Consider the following 18,830-nt stretch of genomic DNA (forward strand, 5'->3'; position numbering starts at 1 on the left):
TCTATAAAACTAACTAATTATTCACTAAAATCAAGAAACATGGACCAAATAAGGATATGATCTTGTTTCCCTCCTTAATTTACCCTAGTACATTTAAAACTTAGGTCTAATTTGCTTCATAAGTAGCTCAAGCACCATAGAAGAGAGAGAAAAACAAAACTCTAATTACTCACTAACCAACCATTAAAACTTCAAAAAAAAGTATGGAATAGCATTTTCTTACCTTCTACAACCTCTCCACCAAAGGATTTGAGATCAAAACCTTCCTCCCTTAGTAGAGCAATTTTTGGGAGGTACCCAAGGCCCCCCACCTTTCTTTCACGGGTTAGAGTGAGTGACCCGAGAAGGAAGAAGGTTCTGCAGCGTTTTTATATGTGGCATATTTATAGGGGCGGCTCAATCACCAGCTGTCCCTACAAATAGAAACTCTAGGGGGGCGGCTAGTGATTGAGCTGCCCCTATAAATCAGACCCCATTTATAGGGGCGACTCGTATCACCAGCCACCCCTGCTGTCTGTTCTATTTCTAGGGGTGGCTGGTGTCTGGGCACCCGAGCACGTCACTGTAGGGGTGGCTCCATCACCAGCCACCCCTACAAAAAATCGAACCCTTACTAAAAATCGTTTTTACGTAGTGGTCCACCCTACCGGTGCCGTACGGCGGAGTGCCTCAACCCCATCAACCGGCGCGACGGTGCTGCCCACCAAATAACACTCGTGCCACGCGTCGGTCTATCCATGTATGCCGACGTGCCGTGTGCCCTCGTGTTGTTAGAAGTTAGAAATAATTTGTTAAGCACTTTTTGCAATATTTTACTCACACACAAGTCTACCTAACTGCAATATTTAATCTGCAATTAACAACTCTAATTATGTTTTGGCCTTCAATCAACAGATCCAGCTGTGGCCTCTCTCGTCTGTGCTGGATGATCGAGTCACTGTGTGTTTGGTTGGGAGGACGATGTGGGACGGGATGGGATGGACCCGAGATCAGCGCTGTTTGGTTGGGAGGCGGAGTGGAACGAGGACATCCTCGACGCGAATATTCGCGTGAGATGCAGGGCGACCCCGTCCCCAAAAATTTCACGGACGGGGTCCGTCCCAGGTGGGACGAGCGGCGAGCGCGCGGGGGAGCTCTGGTCGGCGAGCGCGCGGAGGAGCCATGCCGGATGCGGAGGAGAGAGCGCGGGGGAGATCCAGCCAGCTGCCGTCGTGCGGGGGAGCTCCGGTCGACGAGCGCGCGGGGGAGATCCAGCCGGCTGCCGTTGCGCGGGGGAGCTCCGGCCGGTGAGCGCGCGGGGAGATCCAGCCGGCTACCGTCGCGCGAGGGAGCTCCGGTCGACGAGCGCAAGGAGATCCAACCGGCTGCCGTCGCGCAGGCAAGCGCGCAGCCGAGATTCGGCCTGCTACCGCCGCGGGTGACCTTCGGCTGCTAGCGTGCGGGTGAGGGTGCAAGCGAGCAGCGGCCTCGCCGTCGCCGTGCGGGTGAGGGCTAGCTCCGCCCCGCCGACGCCGCGCTACGAGCCTAGGAGGACGAGGAAGACGATGCGTGCATGTGTAGGAAAAAGGGGGAAAGGAGGAAGGAAGAAATAAATAAGGGCGAAGAAAAAAGAAAAAAAAGAAAAGGAAAAAGAACAAAAATATGATAGATGTGGGTTCTATATGTCAATAGCTCATCCCATTTTTAAAATCTTAGAACCAAACAGAAAACGGGTTAGTCCTGTCCTTTATCAACCAAATAAAAAATAAACTCGTCCCATCCCATAAAGCAGAGACAGAACCATCCCACACCACCTTATCTACCAAACGCTACCTTCCTAACCGCCACGTCCCCGAAGAGCGCCACCGATAATCCTGATGGCTTACGTAAATCGCGGGCCCAGGTAAGATCCGTGGATACCCCTGACGCGCGAGGGCATTCCGGGCATTAGCCGCGCCACCTGTTTGTTCTAGCGATCTCCTCCGCCTCCCCAGTCCCTACTCCTCCCCTTTCTCCTCGACTCGTCCAAGACAAAAAAAACCGCCTGCCCTGCTGTGTTGCTAGCCCAGTCCTCTCTCTTCTCTCTCACGCGGCACGCCGAGCAAGGGGACCGACAGCCGGAGCGCTTCTCCGCACCTTCGGGTCTCGCGGTGGCGGCGCCTGCGGGCGCTGCCGATCGCCGGCGGCGGCCGAGATGTTGGAGGACCAGGTCGCCTTCCTGCTGCAGAAGTACCTCGGCAACTACGTCCGGGGGCTCAGCAAGGAGGCGCTGAAGATCAGCGTCTGGAGAGGTCAGTCAGGACGCCTCGCCGCCACTTCCCTTCTTATCCGCCCGTCTCCGCTGCTTTGATTAATCCGACTTCTGCTGTGATCGCACTGGCAGTTTGGGGGTTAGCTTGACATTTTTATCTTAAGATTTGCTGCGTCATGCGTGCTTATTAGTAGCAGTGTTAGTGCTGACTAATTGATAACGTTGAGGAGTTCAGTCTGAGCGTGGGTTGTGTTGTATGCTATACGTGGTGGTTGCATTGGATGGGGGCTAACGACAACAATTTGAGCTAGTTATGTCAGGGGCAGAAGTTGGATTGGTGAATTTGATGAATCTGCGACTCTCCAGTGTTGGTTCCTCTGTGATTGCAGAACTGTTTTAGCTGCTTGTTCCTAAGAGGTTCTAGTTTCAGTGCTCAGAGAATTGTGGAGCTGACTTGGTGACACATTGTTGTGGGCATTCAGGTGTGATACTGCATGCTTGTATCTGAGCCTTTTTACCAGAATCCGCAATGTCGAGATGTCATCAGCCACGAAGCATGTCTTCAAGCAACCCAGCGTTTTGTAAAACTGGCTTAGAAATTTGTCAGCAGAAGGGCTAGAGCGCTGTGGTTATCTGTGAAAATTTTTCACACTGCTAGCTTATAAGATCACAGAATTAGGAAAGCACTCTGCTCGGAGTGAAGTATTTGGATCCCTGAATATGGAGGCTGCTGTTAAAGAGAACATATCATAAGGTAACCAATATAAAGCTGGAGATGCAAGCAGTATCTCCTTGTGTATAGATTGTTCACACAAAGTAACTGTAACTGGAGTGTGCTGTGGGCCACTGATTTTCTTGAATACTCTCACAAAATTTGTTAAGTAAATGATCAGTTAGTCAAGGGTTTTCTGATCTTGAAAAAAGGAGCTTTGTCTTATTCACAGTGATAAGCTGATCACCTGAACATGCTGATTGTTTGGAGTCTGGACTGTTTGGAGCATGATGACTCTGAGAGAGAGAAAAGATACAATACATTGTTTTCTTGGTCCTGACTGTTTATAAGAGCTTTTCAGACTCATGTTAGGCACTGATGATATGGAAGCCCAGAGGACATAATGACACCTGTAGTCGCGGTAGCTTCTGAGCAGGAGAACCTTTTCTTCTCTGATCAGTTTCTTTTGTTTTAAGGCCAGTCTCAATGGGAGTTTTATGAGAGTTTCGTGTTATTAAATGAGCTGACATGACATGGAATAGATGAAGAGATAGATGATAAAAGTTTCATGGGATGAAATGAGCTTTATGGGGATGAAACTCGTCTACACTGTTTCCAACACATTGAGTCTTGGAAACTGGGAGATGAAACTCCCCACTGAGACTGGCCTAAATTAGCAAATTTGTTGGATGGGCCATAAATGGCTTCCCAACCTTAATTGATAAAAACAAATACAGGAATGTTGGTAGCAGTATTTTCAATTGATATTTTGGAGGAATTCACATAGCAAGTGATTGCAGGGGTGTATGTGAGTACCTAATTTTTGTCAGACATCTACATCAATTGTTGGATGTTAGATCGCAAGTTCATTTGGAAATTAAGGTGGCATGTGGCTTCAACATTTGGTGAGAGCATAGAATCTATTGAACTTGTAATGATAGTCTTGTCATGAGAAGTGTATGAGATGATGGTAGGCATCAGATGGCTTTTGTGTTAGTGGCTTCAGGGCACGAGTAAGGGAGCTCAGGTCATGTGCAGCCCAATTCTGGGTGTTTGATGAAATTAACGTTGGTTTCATGATGACATCGAAATGCAATGTGGTCCATGGTATTTAGTGAAGTTATTAGCTGGAGCTTGAAGATATCCACATTCATGTGTGCACATGCACGAGGGGATCAGGGGGGACACAATTTTCTTGCACCAGCTATTGACCATTTTTTAATCATTGACACGTCTTCTATTACCTAATGATGTTCTGTTTTCTGAAAAATTGTTTCAGGTGATGTAGAGCTCACAAACATGCAACTGAAGCCAGAAGCGCTCAATTCATTGAAATTACCTGTTAGAGTCAAAGCTGGTTTTCTTGGTTCTGTGAAGCTCAAGGTTTGGAGTAGTAATTTCTTTGGTTTAGTACATATAGTCATATACTGAATTTGTTTTCTGTAATACGGAGGAATGGGTTCAAGGATGTTTGTGTCAATGATTGTTAGGTTCCATGGAGCAGGTTGGGACAAGAGCCAGTTTTGGTTTATCTTGATCGAATTTTTATACTAGCTGAACCAGCAACACAAGTTGAAGGTTGCAGCGAGGATGCTGTCCAGGAAGCAAAAAGAAGTCGAGTTAGGGTAATAAACTTCTGATGACAGCTAAGTGATTTTTGCAATTAATGTTGGATCCATGCACATACTGATTTTTTTGGTTTACACAGGAAATGGAGATCAAATTGTTGGAGCGCCAACAGCAACTGAAATCTGAACTAGTATGTGCCAGTACTGTTTCTATGTGTAGTTGGGATAGTCAACCTTCCCTATATTTTTTTCCTGCTGTCGTGTGGTTTACATCTGACCATCTTAGATACTTTTTTCATTTCTCACTGCGATTTTCCTTTTTTGTGGAAGAATTCATCATGGCTTGGGTCTTTCATTGGCACTGTAATTGGAAATATCAAGTTATCCATTGGCAATATTCATATCAGATACGAAGACGTAGAGAGGTAATTCAGTTCTGCTCAGTGGTTTATCCTTCGGGCTACACATTTTCAAGGAGTATAAGAACACATTGACCTGTTTGCTGTAGCAATCCTGGCCACCCTTTCGCAGCAGGTCTGGTACTTTCAAAGCTTTCAGCAGTTACAGTGGACGACTTTGGCAAGGAGACTTTTGCCACAGGTGGTGATTTGGATCGAGTGAAAAAGGTAAGTTGTTCCTGCATTTTGTTTGAAGGGCAGGCCTGGTGCAAGCGGTAGAGTCTTACCGCCTGTGACCGGAAGGTCCCGGGTTCGAGTCGCGGTCTCCTCGCATTGCACAGGCGAGGGTAAGGCTTGCCACTAACACCCTTCCCCAGACCCCGCACAGAGCGGGAGCTCTCTGCACTGGGTACGCCCTTTTTTTGTTCCTGCATTTTGTTTCCACGGTTAGTTTGATATTACTCATGGCTGCTGTCAACTTCTGGGAGTCCAGTTCCGTTTTTTGTGATCCATGTAGAACGGAAAGTGAGTACACGAGGAAATACCAATTCCTCCAAGAAATGATGATTGTTTGTTCTTTTGCGTAGCCTGAATATTAGGCTCCAAAGTAAAAAAAAAAACAACAATAGTTCACTTTTTTTTTTCTAATTTTGGTGGTCAATTAATTTGATGTGAAGCTTTTTTGACCTAGTAGTGAATTCTGTTCGCTTCAGCAGTGAATACATTGAGCATTTGGCACATTTGGTCTGCTTATTTGTTTTAGTTTGACTTTTTTTTATAACTTTTGACCAACTTGCATTGTTTCATTAACTTACTTGGCATTTTGCAGTCTGTTGAACTTGAGAGTCTGGCGGTGTATTTTGACTCTGATAGCAGTCCTTGGATTGTGGATAAACCCTGGGAGGATTTACTTCCATCAGAGTGGAGTCAGGTACCTCCTTGTGTTCGTGCGCAAATAAATACCTGAGCTTGAGAGTATAAATTTGCTTGGAGACAGTTGTCTTTGGCAATATCTACCAGAAAAAAACATGTTGTAGAATGTTGATAGACACGGTGCTGTAGTGAGGTTTCTGGTGGGGGTCTGTTATTCTTCTGTTGCTTGCATCCAGCGACAACAACAACAACATAGCCTTTCAGTCCCAAGCAAGTTGGGGTAGGTTAGAGTTGAAACCCACCAAGAGCCCCAAGTCTTTATTCGTTCGTAAAATGCATTTCAGGTTTTTGAGTTTCAGGAGCAGAATGGTTCCAGATCTGCTTCAAAAAAGCATGCCTACATTTTACAACCTGTGTCTGGCAAAGCAAAATATACAAAGATACAACTTACTGAGGCAAAGAAAACAGGACAAGCATTGCAAAATGCTGCAGTTGATTTGGATGATGTTACTCTGTCGTTGTCAAAGGTTTGTACTCAGTCTTCTCTCTCAGTTTTGTCAAAAGCACTGTGAAAAGTAATACCTTTTCCCTCAAACCAGGATGGCTACAGGGACATGTTGAAGATGGCTGATAATTTCTCTACTTTTAATCAACGGCTGAGATATGCTCATCTCCGACCATCTTTACCAGTAAAATCGGATCCACGAGCTTGGTGGAAGTATGCATACAATGTGGTGACTCAAGAAATGAAGAAAGCAAGGTATGTATATCTGCACATTCTTCTCTGACTTCCAATTCATGTATAGATTCCATGCATTATTTACTGGCATCAAAAGGTGCTCAGTTTTTTTTTTTTAATTTTCTGGTTTCATTATCCTCTAGCATAGTTTGGGTGACCTTTTTTTTTAATGTCAGTTTGGGCTACCTATACATATAGATTGGATGAATGGTTGTTATGTTTGCTTTAGCATTTAGCCTATAATAAGTCCAATCCACATCCCAATATTTGTTTTAATCATGCTGTGGGATATTTGCTTGTCTTCTTTCTTTATCTGGGTGGGGCCATTAATTTTCTTTGTAGTACTGTACCACATGTGACATGTCAGTAGTGTTTATGTAAGAAAAAAGAAAGCAGTTGAGCAGTGACAGAGGACTCAACCATTCGCCTGGCAACTGATTCGAGGCTTTCTTGTGTACTTTTCTCTTCGTGTGTGTTCAAGTAGTATCACTAATATTTCGTTTGACAGTGTTTCCTTTAACTTTAATATCATCAAATATGTCCTCATTTCATGTGCCTTTATGTCAATACAATCTTTGTTGATTCTTTCATGGTGATGTATCTAACTTATGGATGCAGTGGGAGTCTATCTTGGGAGCAATTATTGAGATATGCAAGACTTCGGAAGGCATATGTATCTTTATTTGCATCCCTCTTGAAATCTGACATGAGTCGACTGGTTGTTGATGACCATGAGGAGATTAAGAGGATGGACCGTGAACTTGATATGGAGGTTATTCTACAGTGGAGGTGATCTGCTTCTATTTTTTGTCCTCAGTACATCTCCATGGGGATTATCAACAACAACAACAAAGCCTTTAAGTCCCAAACAAGTTGGGGTAGGTTAGAGTTGAAACCCAGCAGAAACAATCAAGGTTCAGGCACGTGAATAGCTTTTTTTTCAAGCACTCCTATCTAAGGCTAAGTCTTTGGGTATATTCCATCCTTTCAAGTCTCCTTTTATTGCCTCTACCCAAGTCAACTTCGGTCTTCCTCTGCCTCTCTTCACGTTACTATCCTGGCTACGCACCGGTGCCTCTGGAGGTCTTCGTTGGACATGTCCAAACCATCTCAACCGATGTTGGATAAGCTTTTCTTCAATTGGTGCTACCCCTAATCTATCACGTATATCATCGTTCCGAACTCGATCCCTTCTTGTATGATCGCAAATCCAACGCAACATACGCATTTCCGCAACAGTTATCTGTTGAATATGTCGTCTTTTCGTAGGCCAACATTCTGCACCATACAACATAGCAGGTTTAATCGCCGTCCTATAAAACTTGCCTTTTAGCTTCTGTGGTACCCTTTTGTCACATAGGACACCAGATGCTTGGCGCCACTTTATCCACCCTGCTTTGATTCTATGGCTAACATCTTCATTAATATCACCGTCTCTCTGTAGCATTGATCCTAAATATCGAAAGGTATTCTTCCTAGGCACTACTTGACCTTCCAAACTAATATCTTCCTCCTCCTGAGTAGTAGTGCCAAAGTCACATCTCATATACTCAGTTTTAGTTCTACTGAGTCTAAAACCTTTGGACTCAAAAGTCTCCCGCCATAACTCTAGTTTCTGATTCACACCTGTTCGACTTTCATCAACTAGCACTACATCGTCCGCGAAAAGCATACACCAAGGGATGTCCCCTTGTACATCCCTTGTGACCTCATCCATCACTAAGGCAAACAGATAAGGGCTCAAAGCTGACCCTTGATGTAGTCCTATCCTAATTGGGAAGTCATCCGTGTCTCCATCACTTGTTCGAACAGTAGTCACAACATTGTTGTACATGTTCTTAATGAGCTTTTTTTTGCGCCTCTCATCTAAGTACAACTGTAATATCTGTTCATGAACAGACACACACCAACACCACACCACACACACACACACGTACACAAACAGATCATACAACTACACCTAGATTCTAAGTTCGCGTCCTTGAGGAGATCACCGAAACCGTCTAAGGCTCCGTAGGCGACGGGCGCGCCGTAATCCCTTTGTAGTTCCACGCGAGAGAGGCACTGTTGAAAATGGGGAAAAACCCCGGTGGGAAATCGTGGGTCGAGCAGAGCTCGAACCCACGACCGGCCGCTGCACCACCGGCAGCGTTGCCACTCGAGCTACGACTCGTTCTTCATTGGGACTTTATGTTTGTCCAAAGCCCACTACATAACATTCCTTGGTATTTTATCATAAGCCTTCTCCAAGTCAATAAAAACCATGTGTAGGTCCTTCTTCTTCTTCCTATACCGCTCCATAACCTGTCTTATTAAGAAAATGACTTCCATGGTTGACCTTCCGGGCATGAAACCAAATTGGTTCATAGAGACCTGCGTTATTGCTCTTAAACGATGCTCGATAACTCTCTCCCATAGCTTCATAGTATGTCTCATCAACTTAATTCCCCGGTAATTAGTACAACTTTGAATATCCCCTTTATTCTTGTAGATCGGTACCAATATGCTTCTCCATTCGTCAGGCATCTTGCTCGATCGAAAAATATGGTTAAATAGCTTGGTTAGCCATACTATAGCTATTTCCCCAAAGCATCTCCACACCTAGATTGGGATACCATTCGGTCCCATCGTCTTATCTCCTCTCATCCTTTTCAACGTCTCTCTGACCTCAGATTCTTGGATTCTCCGCACAAAGCGCCTATTGGTGTCATCAAAAGAGTCATCCAACTGAAAGGTTGTGTCCGTATTCTCACCATTGAACAATTTGTTAAAATACTCTTGCCATCGATGTCGAATCTCATCCTTCTTTACCAAGAGATGCTCCCTTTCATCCTTAGTGCACTTAACTTGGGTGAAGTCCCTTGTCTTTCTCTCACGAACCCTAGTCATCCTATAAATGTCCTTCTCTCCTTCCTTCGTACTCAAATGTTGGTAAAGATCCTCGTACGCTTTACCCTTTGCCACACTTACAGCTCGCTTTGCAGTCTTCTTTGCCACCTTGTACTTCTCTATGTTGTCCACACTCCTGTCATGGTACAAGCGTCTATAGCATTCTTTCTTCTCTTTAATAGCCCTTTAGACTTCCTCGTTCCACCACCAAGTATCTTTAGCCTCGCCTCCACTTCTTTTGGTTACTCCACACACCTCTGAGGCCACCTTCCGAATATTGGTTGCCATCTTTTCCCACATGTTGTTTATGTCATCTTCTTCCTTCCAAGAGCTCTTTTTTTTTCTCGAACAACGCACAAGAGCTGCGTGTCATTTCATTAAGAGAGAAAAGATAGTACAAAAGTCCGGTTAAGGACTAAAACCCCAGCAAAGAACACACCCCCACACTTCTACAAAAAGAGGCCTATATACGCACCACAGACACAAACACGACCTCGACCAAATACCCCCAGACCTAGGCTCCCTCTTTGATAACCCTTTCCTTGAATACCTCTGACGTCTCCCCTTTCAGTTTCCATCACTTTGTTCTTTCAATCTTAGCTTGTTTATCTCTACGGGTACGCACCTGAAAACGAAAATCTGCCATTAAAAGCTTATGTTGAGAAACAACACACTCCCCTGATATCACCTTACAACCTAAGCATGCTCGTTTGTCCTTTCTTCTTGCGAGGACAAAGTCAATCTGGCTAGAGTGTTGTCCGCTACTGAAGGTCACTAGATGAGATTCTCTCTTTCTAAAGAAAGTGTTGGCTATCATCAGGTCAAAAGCTACCGCGAAGTCCAGAACTTCCTCCCCCTCCTGATTCCTACTACCATACCCAAAACCTCCATGAACTGCCTCAAAACCTGCACTTGTAGTACCTACATGCCCATTAAGATCTTCTCCTATAAAAAGCTTCTCACTACTAGGTACAGCTCTAATCAGGCCATTTAAGTCTTCCCAGAACTATCTCTTAGCACTCTCGTCGAGGCCTACTTGGGGGGCATACGCACTAATTACGTTCAAGACCATATCACCAATAACAAACTTGACTAAGATAATCCTATCTCCTTGCCTTCTCACTCCCACCACACTATTCTTGAGGCTCTTATCAATCAAAAGGCTCCTGCAAATATTAAGTGAAAAGGCCGGTAGCAGCATCCCATGATGATCTGTACCAGAGATTTCTAAAAGAGTGTGATGTAGAGTTTGGGGAGGTTGCCAAAGTTTTGCCTTCACAAATTCGTACAGGGTGCCTTTAGGTCTGCAAAAGAAGTTCACCTTATTGCACTGTTTTTCCCCACTTGCTCAGCTGCCCTTTCCCATGAAATACAGTGAACGTGCGCTACAGTGACATTGGTTCAGCCTTTGAAGGGCGGACCTGGTGCAAGCGGTAGAGTCTTACCGCCTATGACCGGAAGGTTCCCGGGTTTGAGTCGCGGTCTCCTCGCATTGCTCAGGCGAGGGTAAGGCTTGCCACTAACACCCCGCACAGAGCGGGAGCTCTCTGCAATGGGTACGCCCTTTTTTTTCTCTGCACCCCCACCCCCACCTTCAGCCTTTGACATTCACTCTGCACACACCCTTTCTTTCCTGACAAACAACAGTGATATGCACACTTATTTCTCGTAAACTGCATGTTCACCTTGTATCCAATCTGCACTCTTGTCTCGTCTCACAACTATTTCCACTTTATGAAATATTATTTTGCATGCAACTGTGACAGAAGATCTCTGATTCTTGAATAGGTCATCCTTGTTTTTTACTCAAATACGCAGAAAATCTGCGTATCATTGCATTAGGCCATCCTTGCTTTTGAGCTTTTATTTTTGGAGCTCTACACGTATAACATTGTATAGTTAGTCCCTTGAACAGTGCATGTCCTTGATTCTTCACTTCCCGAATGCACATGCACATTGAACAACCTGCTATGCGTCTTATCTTCATCCTTGATTCTTGTCACAATAATTGGCAAATGGACAAACATCCATGCAACAGTTTGGATGAATTTTGTATGTAATTCAAGATTCATGTGCATACACCCTATCATTTATGCCGATGATGAGTGCAGTTACCTTTATTTGATACATACAATCTTCTTATTTTGTGTAGGATGCTAGCTCACAAGTTTGTAGAACAGTCGGTGGAAACATATCAGTATGCTCAACAAAATAAGCAGCAGTCCTGGTGGTCATTTGGATGGTTGATTTCTGGCCTATAAAACTCTATTGCTTCTATATTGTTAAATATGCAGCAATTAATCTGTCTTCATATAGGACTGGCTCTTCAAAGGATGAGGAAGATTCAAAGAGTTTTACTGATGAAGATTGGGAAAGACTAAATCGGATTATTGGGTACAAAGAAACCAATGAGTATATCCCTGATCAACAGGATATGAAACTGATGCAATTTGATTTTGAAATACGTATGAAACATAATGCATCAAAGCTTACCATTGATGATTCGGAGTGCCTTGCTGATCTCTCGTGTCAAGATTTCTGCTGCAACTTGAAAATGTATCCGGAGGCAAAAATATTTGATCTGAAGCTGGGTTCCTACAGGCTTTTATCTCCATATGGCCTGCTTGCTGAGGTTTCTGTGTCTGTTCAATTTGCCTTTTACACTTAGTAACTATGGTAGCCACTCACACGATTCCGTGTTCTGTATGTTCTAGAGTGCAAGTGTCATTGATTCTTTTGTTGGCATCTTCTCCTACAAACCTTTTGATGAGCAACTAGACTGGAGTTTGACAGCTAAAGCTTCTCCTTGTTATATAACTGTAAGCTGCTATCCTCATTATACCTTAGTGTGCATGCATTTGCTCAACTATTTCACTATTTGAGTTTTTGTTCTTATAGTATTTAAAGGATTCAATCGATCAAATTGTTGGCTTCTTCAAGAGTAGCCCTACCATTAGCCAGAACTTGGCACTAGAGACTGCTGCTGCTGTACAGGTATCTATGAGTAAAATCGATTTGAGGCAAGATTGTTTCATGTGATCAGATGATTGATTGATCATTCTGTGTTGCTTTGTGAAGATGACACTAGATGAAGTGAAACGGACTGCTCAACAGCAAATGACTCGGGTGCTAAAAGATCAGTCCAGGTTAGTGTATTTTTTTTCTCCATTTTCATATTCTAAAAAAAATATTTTCATGTGGGTTTTCCATCATTCTCATATACTGAAGAAATATTTTGATGAGGACAGAATGGTACTGTAAAAAAATTTCCAAGAAGCCCTAGCTTTCAATGGTACAACCTGGACATTATTAGCTTCTTTTGACTAATATTTTTTATTCTGGTAAAAAAACGAAATAAAAAAAGCAACCACAGTTTAGTACTCCCTCCGTTCCAAATTATAAGTCACTTTGACTTTTTTGGTTCATCCATTTTGCTATGTATCTAGACATATTATTATATCTAGATGCATAGCAAAATGGATATACCAAAAAAGTCAAAGCGACTTATAATTTGGAACAGAGGGAGTACTTAGTTACAACCTATGCAGGATATTTAACTGGAAGGGGGGTAAATATTTTACTAGAATTTCAACCTCAAAAGGAATTTGAAAAAAGGGATTGTGGTTTCCCCTGAAATAAGGATTATTGTCACTTTGTCTATACCATGAAATTTATGCTGATGTTGTTGGTTTGTATTTCAGTTACTTTAGATATCTACATCATTGCAGCTACACTAAAGAATTAGCTATATTTTCTTTTGTCAACCCCTTCTTCGACGCCAACTAATGCGTAACATAACCCCTATTAGGTTTTCACTGAACATGGATATTGCTGCTCCAAAAATTACCGTTCCTACCAATTTCCGACCAGATGATGTACATGAGACTAAGCTTTTGCTTGACCTTGGAAATTTAGTTCTTCGGACAGAGGTTGTGTCTTCTATTTGCAAGTAACATTTTATATCTTAAGTGGTTGGTTTGTGTGCTACTAACGTCACTTTGTTTCTTCAGGAAATATGGGATGCCTATACTTCAGAAGAGCAGGATATGTATCTAAACTTCAATTTGGTGCTTAGTGATGTCTCTGCATTTCTGGTGGATGGTGATTACCATTGGAATGATACATCTGATGAAACAAACTTGCTGCCGGTAATTGACAAGTGTGGGATTGCTTTGAAGCTTCAGCAGGTAAACAATACTCCACCCACGCCTTTTTTGGGGGGTTTAGGGGAGGGGGGGGGGGGGGGGGGGGGGGGGGATCTATTAAATGTTATCAACATGACATGGGTCACTGTTCCATCTTTGGACAGATCCAGTTAGAAAGTCCTCTATATCCTTCCACAAGACTGGCGATACGGGTGCCTTCCCTAGGATTTCATTTCTCTCCTGCACGCTATCATCGTTTAATGGAAATTTTTAAAATTTTTCAAGATGGTGCTAGTGACAATAGCAGTTCAGATCATGAACACTTGTGGGATCATGCTGACTTTGAAGGATCGTCATCTCTTCTCACATGGAAGGTTTACATTCTTTTATAATTTACTCACTAATGTTCAATCATTTTGGAATTACGTTCTTTCTCTAAATCATTTTCCTGACCTATTGTTAGGGGGTTGGAAACCGGGAAGCTGCTTGGCAACGCAGATATTTGCGTCTAGTGGGTCCATTTCTCTATGTATTTGAAAATTCAATGTCTACAACATACAAGCAATGGTTCAGGTTATGCACTTTCCTATAGTTCTGAATCCTATGTTACTGTCAAGTTTGGAGCTTATACTGTCATGTTCCGTGCCTAGAATAGACTGCTTGGCCATATGTGTACAAAGATCTGGCACCGCTGTAGCTTTTGCTGGGATAGGGACAGTAGGTGTGGAGTGCTTGAGGTCCAAGGAAGGCCCAGCAGAGGACAGAGCTGAGGGTGTGGCACATTCATTCTGGATGGCCAGCCACCATTTGAAACTTGAATCTCACTCCTGGGGTGCCTCATTGGAGCTGCACCTCAGCGGAGTAATTTCATGTGATTATATGAATGGTTTATGTTTTTTTTTTTTTTTTGCATTTTTATGTGCCGGGACACTTGTTTTAACACCTTTGTGTTGAGTTGCAGTTTACGTGGGAAACAAGTTCATCAGGTACCTACTGAGCTTACAAATGGCGTGCATAACATCCTGGCGCTGCATGATTCTGGCCAAGTTAATCCCAAGGAACGGTCTAGTGGCACTTCATAACATTCTGTTCTACTTCAGATCCCTGACATAATTGATTATCTCAATAAACTTTATTCTTTTACAGATTCTGGAAGACACTGGTGCTTCAATTTTGTTGTTTGATAATGACGAGGCACGCAAGATATGGCAGAGCCGTTTACAGGGTGCTATATACCGTGCATCGGTACTCCTTGTTTTGTTTTTCTTTTTGGTCAATTTTTCATTACATATCTATCTTCTGTTGGCATCCATAGAATTATTAGCCTGCTTTTAGGGTTCTGCTGCAATTTCAAGCTTTCCTGGAGTTGCTCTCCCATCAGAGGCCCACTCATTCAAAGGCAGCTTTCCCGATGTTGCTGACACAGAGAAATTATTTGTTGCTGGCATTCTTGATGAGTTAAAGATATGTTTTTCATGTGGCTATGAGGTATTTCTTTCTTGCCTAATTTTCTTTTTAACCTTGATTCAGTGTTTTTGATGCAACTCATGCTTCTGTAGAGTAACCACAAACTAAAAAAAATTCTGCTAGCTAAGGAGAGCAGCCTGTTTGAATTTCGGGCAGTTGGTGGCCAGGTATTGATCTTTTCATTTTTGTGGTCCTTGCTTTGTGACTCTTATTAATATATGTTTTTTTTTCTTTTGGAATAAACAGGTTGAACTCTCTATGAAAGGTGGCAATTTACTGATAGGAACTATTTTGGGGTCACTAGAAATTGAAGACCAGTTTTACTACCCAGGGAGTCCTGTGCCAAGGTTCTTGGCAAGGTCTTTTATCAATAGCATGCAAACCCAAGAACTCCCGTCTCCTAGTCGAAAGAACAGTGCAGGACGTAGAGGCACCCAATTAAAGAAAAATGACAGTGAGGAAAACTTTTTTGAGGCATCAGATGATTTTGATGAATTTGAAACACCTATGCATCAAGAGAGGACTATATCAGACTATTTTAGCACCCAGAACTTTTTGCCTACTAGTGTTCCTTCCCTACAGCCGCCAACATTTAATCGAATTCCTGATTTGATACCAGACACTGAACTTCAAACTGGAGGATTCACATTGGATGATAGTGGCACTTTCGATAGTTTTGTGAAAGCGCAGATAGTGATTTATGATCAACATTCCCCCCAGTACAACAGCTTGGACAACAGGGTAAATATCTCAAAAATCTCATTACATAATATTGTTATGGTTTCTGTATAGGTACAACTATTCCTCCCAGTGCCTTGGACATGCTCAGTGTCGGTGCAGAAAATGACCAACTAGTGAATATTTGTAGTTTTGTTGTACGTTGTGATCGGAGGTGGCCTAGCACTCAATGACACAGGATTTATACTGGTTCAGGCAACGTGCCCTACGTCCAGTCGGGGTCGGTCAGTGACTTTATTCCTGAGCCCAGGTGCTCGAAGTTTGCAGTGGGGTTACAAACGAGAAGGGGGGAGAAGGGGTGTACAAGAGGTCCGATCGGCTCCGGTCGGAAAGGCCGAGAGTGACAGGAACTTTACTATGAGCTAAGTGTTCAAGCGGGTGCTCGAGGTCCGAACCTGGTGATTCTGTGGTTGTGATCTATTGATCTAAAGGGACTCTGATCAACTGGAATTGGTCTTTTTTGTTGGAGGAAGCGCATCCCCTTTTATAGATGAAGGGGATGGCTTTACAAGTGAGAGGGTGAGGGTACGTATGCTACCGAGCCTTGTTGTCCACGCCTACCAAGCCTTGTTGTCCATACCGGCGGGTACAAGATAAGGCGCCTACAACACTGTTGCTGTCACTGTAGAATGTCAGATGCACACGGGAGGTCGTGCTGCCTTTTTCAGGGATGGTGGATGTCGGTACCTGTAAATACTGTTTGATGCCTAAAGTCATGTGAGGAGTTTCGCTATGTTCACCCGGTACGATAAATCCTGGCGCCCATACCGCTATCGACGCCCAGAGGCACGTGGGGGGGCTTACCGTATGGGAGTTTTAGCGGTGTCGACAGAATATGCTCGACAGTCCACCGAGGGGTATTCCGCGATGGTAGATTTGTCGGTGGGGGTGCGCGTGATCAGGAACCGGATGGTGACACAAGGTGCAGAGACAACGATTTAGACAGGTTCGGGCCGTCTGATCGACGTAATACCCTATGTCCTGTGTCTTTGGTGTATTGTATTGATCTGGACGACCAAGTAGCTTGATCTAGATGTATGTATCCTATCCGCTAGGGGACCCCTGCCTCTCCTTATATAGTCTGGAGGGACAGGGTTACAAGTAAAGTAGCCTATTTGGTACTATACAGTGTCTTGCGGTGCACGCCGAGCAGTGCCGTGCACGTCTTGATCTTGTGGGCCGGGCCACCTCCGATGGTGCGGCCCATGTCTTGGGGCCATACCCCCACAGCTAGTCCTGAGCCTGATAGTAGGTGACGTAGTCACGTGGTGCCAGGGTCAGAAAGTAGAAGACCAGCCGAGCAGGCAGCCAGTCCCCGGGCGTAGCCTCGAGATGAGAACAAGCACATTCACCGCAAGGTGAAGTGTGCCCACTTAGTCCCCGAGCCTGCTGAAAGATGAAGAATGAATCTTGTAGCAGGGTCAAAGAAAAAGAAAGCTTGCCGACGTCGTCTGACATGCGCGTATCAAGACCCTAGACGCGCCGCCCAAGATCAGCACCCTGATCCGAACAACATGGAGCAGCTTGATAGCACACCGATGAGACATAGCAAGATCCGAGCACCGAGGAGTCCCCGGCGTAGTCGGCTATGTCCGAGCACCGAGTGAGGAGTCCCCGGCGTAGGCGGCGATGTCCGAGCGCCGAGGAGCGAGGAGTCCCCGGCGTAGGCGGCGATGTTCGAGCACCGAGGAGTCCCCGGCGTAGCTGGCGATGTTCGTGCGATGAAGTGTGCCCACTTAGTCCTCGAGCACGAAGAATCCGAGCGCTGAGGAGTAACCGGCGTAGCTGGCGATGAAGCACGAGCGACGAACAGTCTGGTCAATTGGTCGGCGGAGAAGTGACCATTAAGTAGAAGCGACCGGCGAACAGTCCGATCAACTGGTCGGCGACGGAGTCCATGAACCGAGCGGTCCGACCAGTTGATCGGTGAGGAAGCCCGAGCACCAGGTGATTCGATCACCTGGACGATGATCCTGCAATACAAACATGTAGAATGGGTAGTATATGATGTAAAAATAAATGAGCTCTGGAGAAAAATCAGCAATGGTGATGAAACGGCGTATGCAGTTCGGCGATCAGTTGGCGTGAAAATATATTTATGTTTAATATAAACCACCCGAACAGTTAGTTTGTAGCAGAGTCTCCAGCCCTAGCTAGCCCATAGTCCATAACGTCGAGTGCGGAGCTTGTGCACGTGTAGGAGGAACAGGCGTGACCAAGGAGCTGCTGCCTACCACCCATAACGCAGAGCGCGGAGCCCGTAGCATGTGTAGGGAGGGGCCGGAGACAGAGCCGCCTCTGGAGGCGTCCGAGCATCAACGTGACTGTTCGAGGGTTCGGAAAATCGTTTGGAGAGCAAATATGGAGAAAACAGCTTACAGAAACATTACGGCGATATACGGAGATTTGAGAATATTTAGAAAAATATTAAAGCGTGACTTAGCTTTGGACGGAGCGTCTGATCGGCGACGTATGGCGTTATCTGGTCGACGTTGACGGTGAACACCTGGCGGGCGATGAGTTGTTGGTGAAGACGACCTCGAAGGTGGGTTCCGAGATCGGATCTGCTGTCGCAGGGGCTGGTGTAGCAGCGATGAATCGTCGTCGTGGACCGGCATGGATCTCCACGAGATTGACGACGAGAACGTGTTGTTGATTTGAGGTCCATCTGGCTCGACATGGATCAAGCGCACACCCCCTACCTGGCGCGCCAACTGTCGACAGAATATGCTCGGCAGTCCACCGAGGGGTATCCCGCGATGGTAGATTTGTCGGTGGGGGTGCGCGTGATCAGGAACCGGATGATGACACAAGGCGTAGAGACAGTGATTTAGACAGGTTCGGGCCGTCTGATCGACGTAAATACCCTACGTCCTGTGTCTTTGGTGTATTGTATTGATCTGGACGACCAAGTAGCTTGATCTAGATGTATGTATCCTATCCGCTAGGGGACCCCTGCCTCTCCTTATATAGTCTGGAGGGACAGGGTTACAAGTAAAGTAGCCTATTTGGTACTATACAATGTCTTGCGGTGCACGCCGAGCAGCGCCGTGCACGTCTTGATCTTGTGG

The 18,830-nt window shown here is 44.8% G+C and overlaps 1 protein-coding gene across 1 annotated transcript in view; it reads left to right on the forward strand.

Moving 5' to 3' along the window:
• The first annotated feature begins 2,000 nt into the window (after window positions 1-2,000).
• LOC136536850 (intermembrane lipid transfer protein VPS13-like) overlaps window positions 2,001-18,830 on the forward strand; it is a 20,303-nt gene continuing 3,473 nt past the window's right edge. The window contains exons 1-24 of the mRNA XM_066529006.1: window positions 2,001-2,270; window positions 4,222-4,325; window positions 4,433-4,567; window positions 4,651-4,701; window positions 4,841-4,935; window positions 5,019-5,136; window positions 5,738-5,839; window positions 6,126-6,308; window positions 6,381-6,541; window positions 7,139-7,309; window positions 11,562-11,651; window positions 11,726-12,041; window positions 12,124-12,228; window positions 12,308-12,403; window positions 12,488-12,555; window positions 13,218-13,338; window positions 13,420-13,596; window positions 13,719-13,928; window positions 14,018-14,127; window positions 14,516-14,610; window positions 14,699-14,799; window positions 14,890-15,042; window positions 15,114-15,188; window positions 15,268-15,762. Coding sequence (XP_066385103.1) covers window positions 2,174-2,270; window positions 4,222-4,325; window positions 4,433-4,567; window positions 4,651-4,701; window positions 4,841-4,935; window positions 5,019-5,136; window positions 5,738-5,839; window positions 6,126-6,308; window positions 6,381-6,541; window positions 7,139-7,309; window positions 11,562-11,651; window positions 11,726-12,041; window positions 12,124-12,228; window positions 12,308-12,403; window positions 12,488-12,555; window positions 13,218-13,338; window positions 13,420-13,596; window positions 13,719-13,928; window positions 14,018-14,127; window positions 14,516-14,610; window positions 14,699-14,799; window positions 14,890-15,042; window positions 15,114-15,188; window positions 15,268-15,762 — 3,429 coding nt within the window. The 5' untranslated portion in view covers window positions 2,001-2,173. The remainder of the gene's footprint in view (window positions 2,271-4,221; window positions 4,326-4,432; window positions 4,568-4,650; window positions 4,702-4,840; window positions 4,936-5,018; window positions 5,137-5,737; window positions 5,840-6,125; window positions 6,309-6,380; window positions 6,542-7,138; window positions 7,310-11,561; window positions 11,652-11,725; window positions 12,042-12,123; window positions 12,229-12,307; window positions 12,404-12,487; window positions 12,556-13,217; window positions 13,339-13,419; window positions 13,597-13,718; window positions 13,929-14,017; window positions 14,128-14,515; window positions 14,611-14,698; window positions 14,800-14,889; window positions 15,043-15,113; window positions 15,189-15,267; window positions 15,763-18,830) is intronic.

This window comes from Miscanthus floridulus, chromosome 2 (genome assembly GCF_019320115.1).
Source record: "Miscanthus floridulus cultivar M001 chromosome 2, ASM1932011v1, whole genome shotgun sequence".
NCBI lineage: Eukaryota > Viridiplantae > Streptophyta > Magnoliopsida > Poales > Poaceae > Miscanthus > Miscanthus floridulus.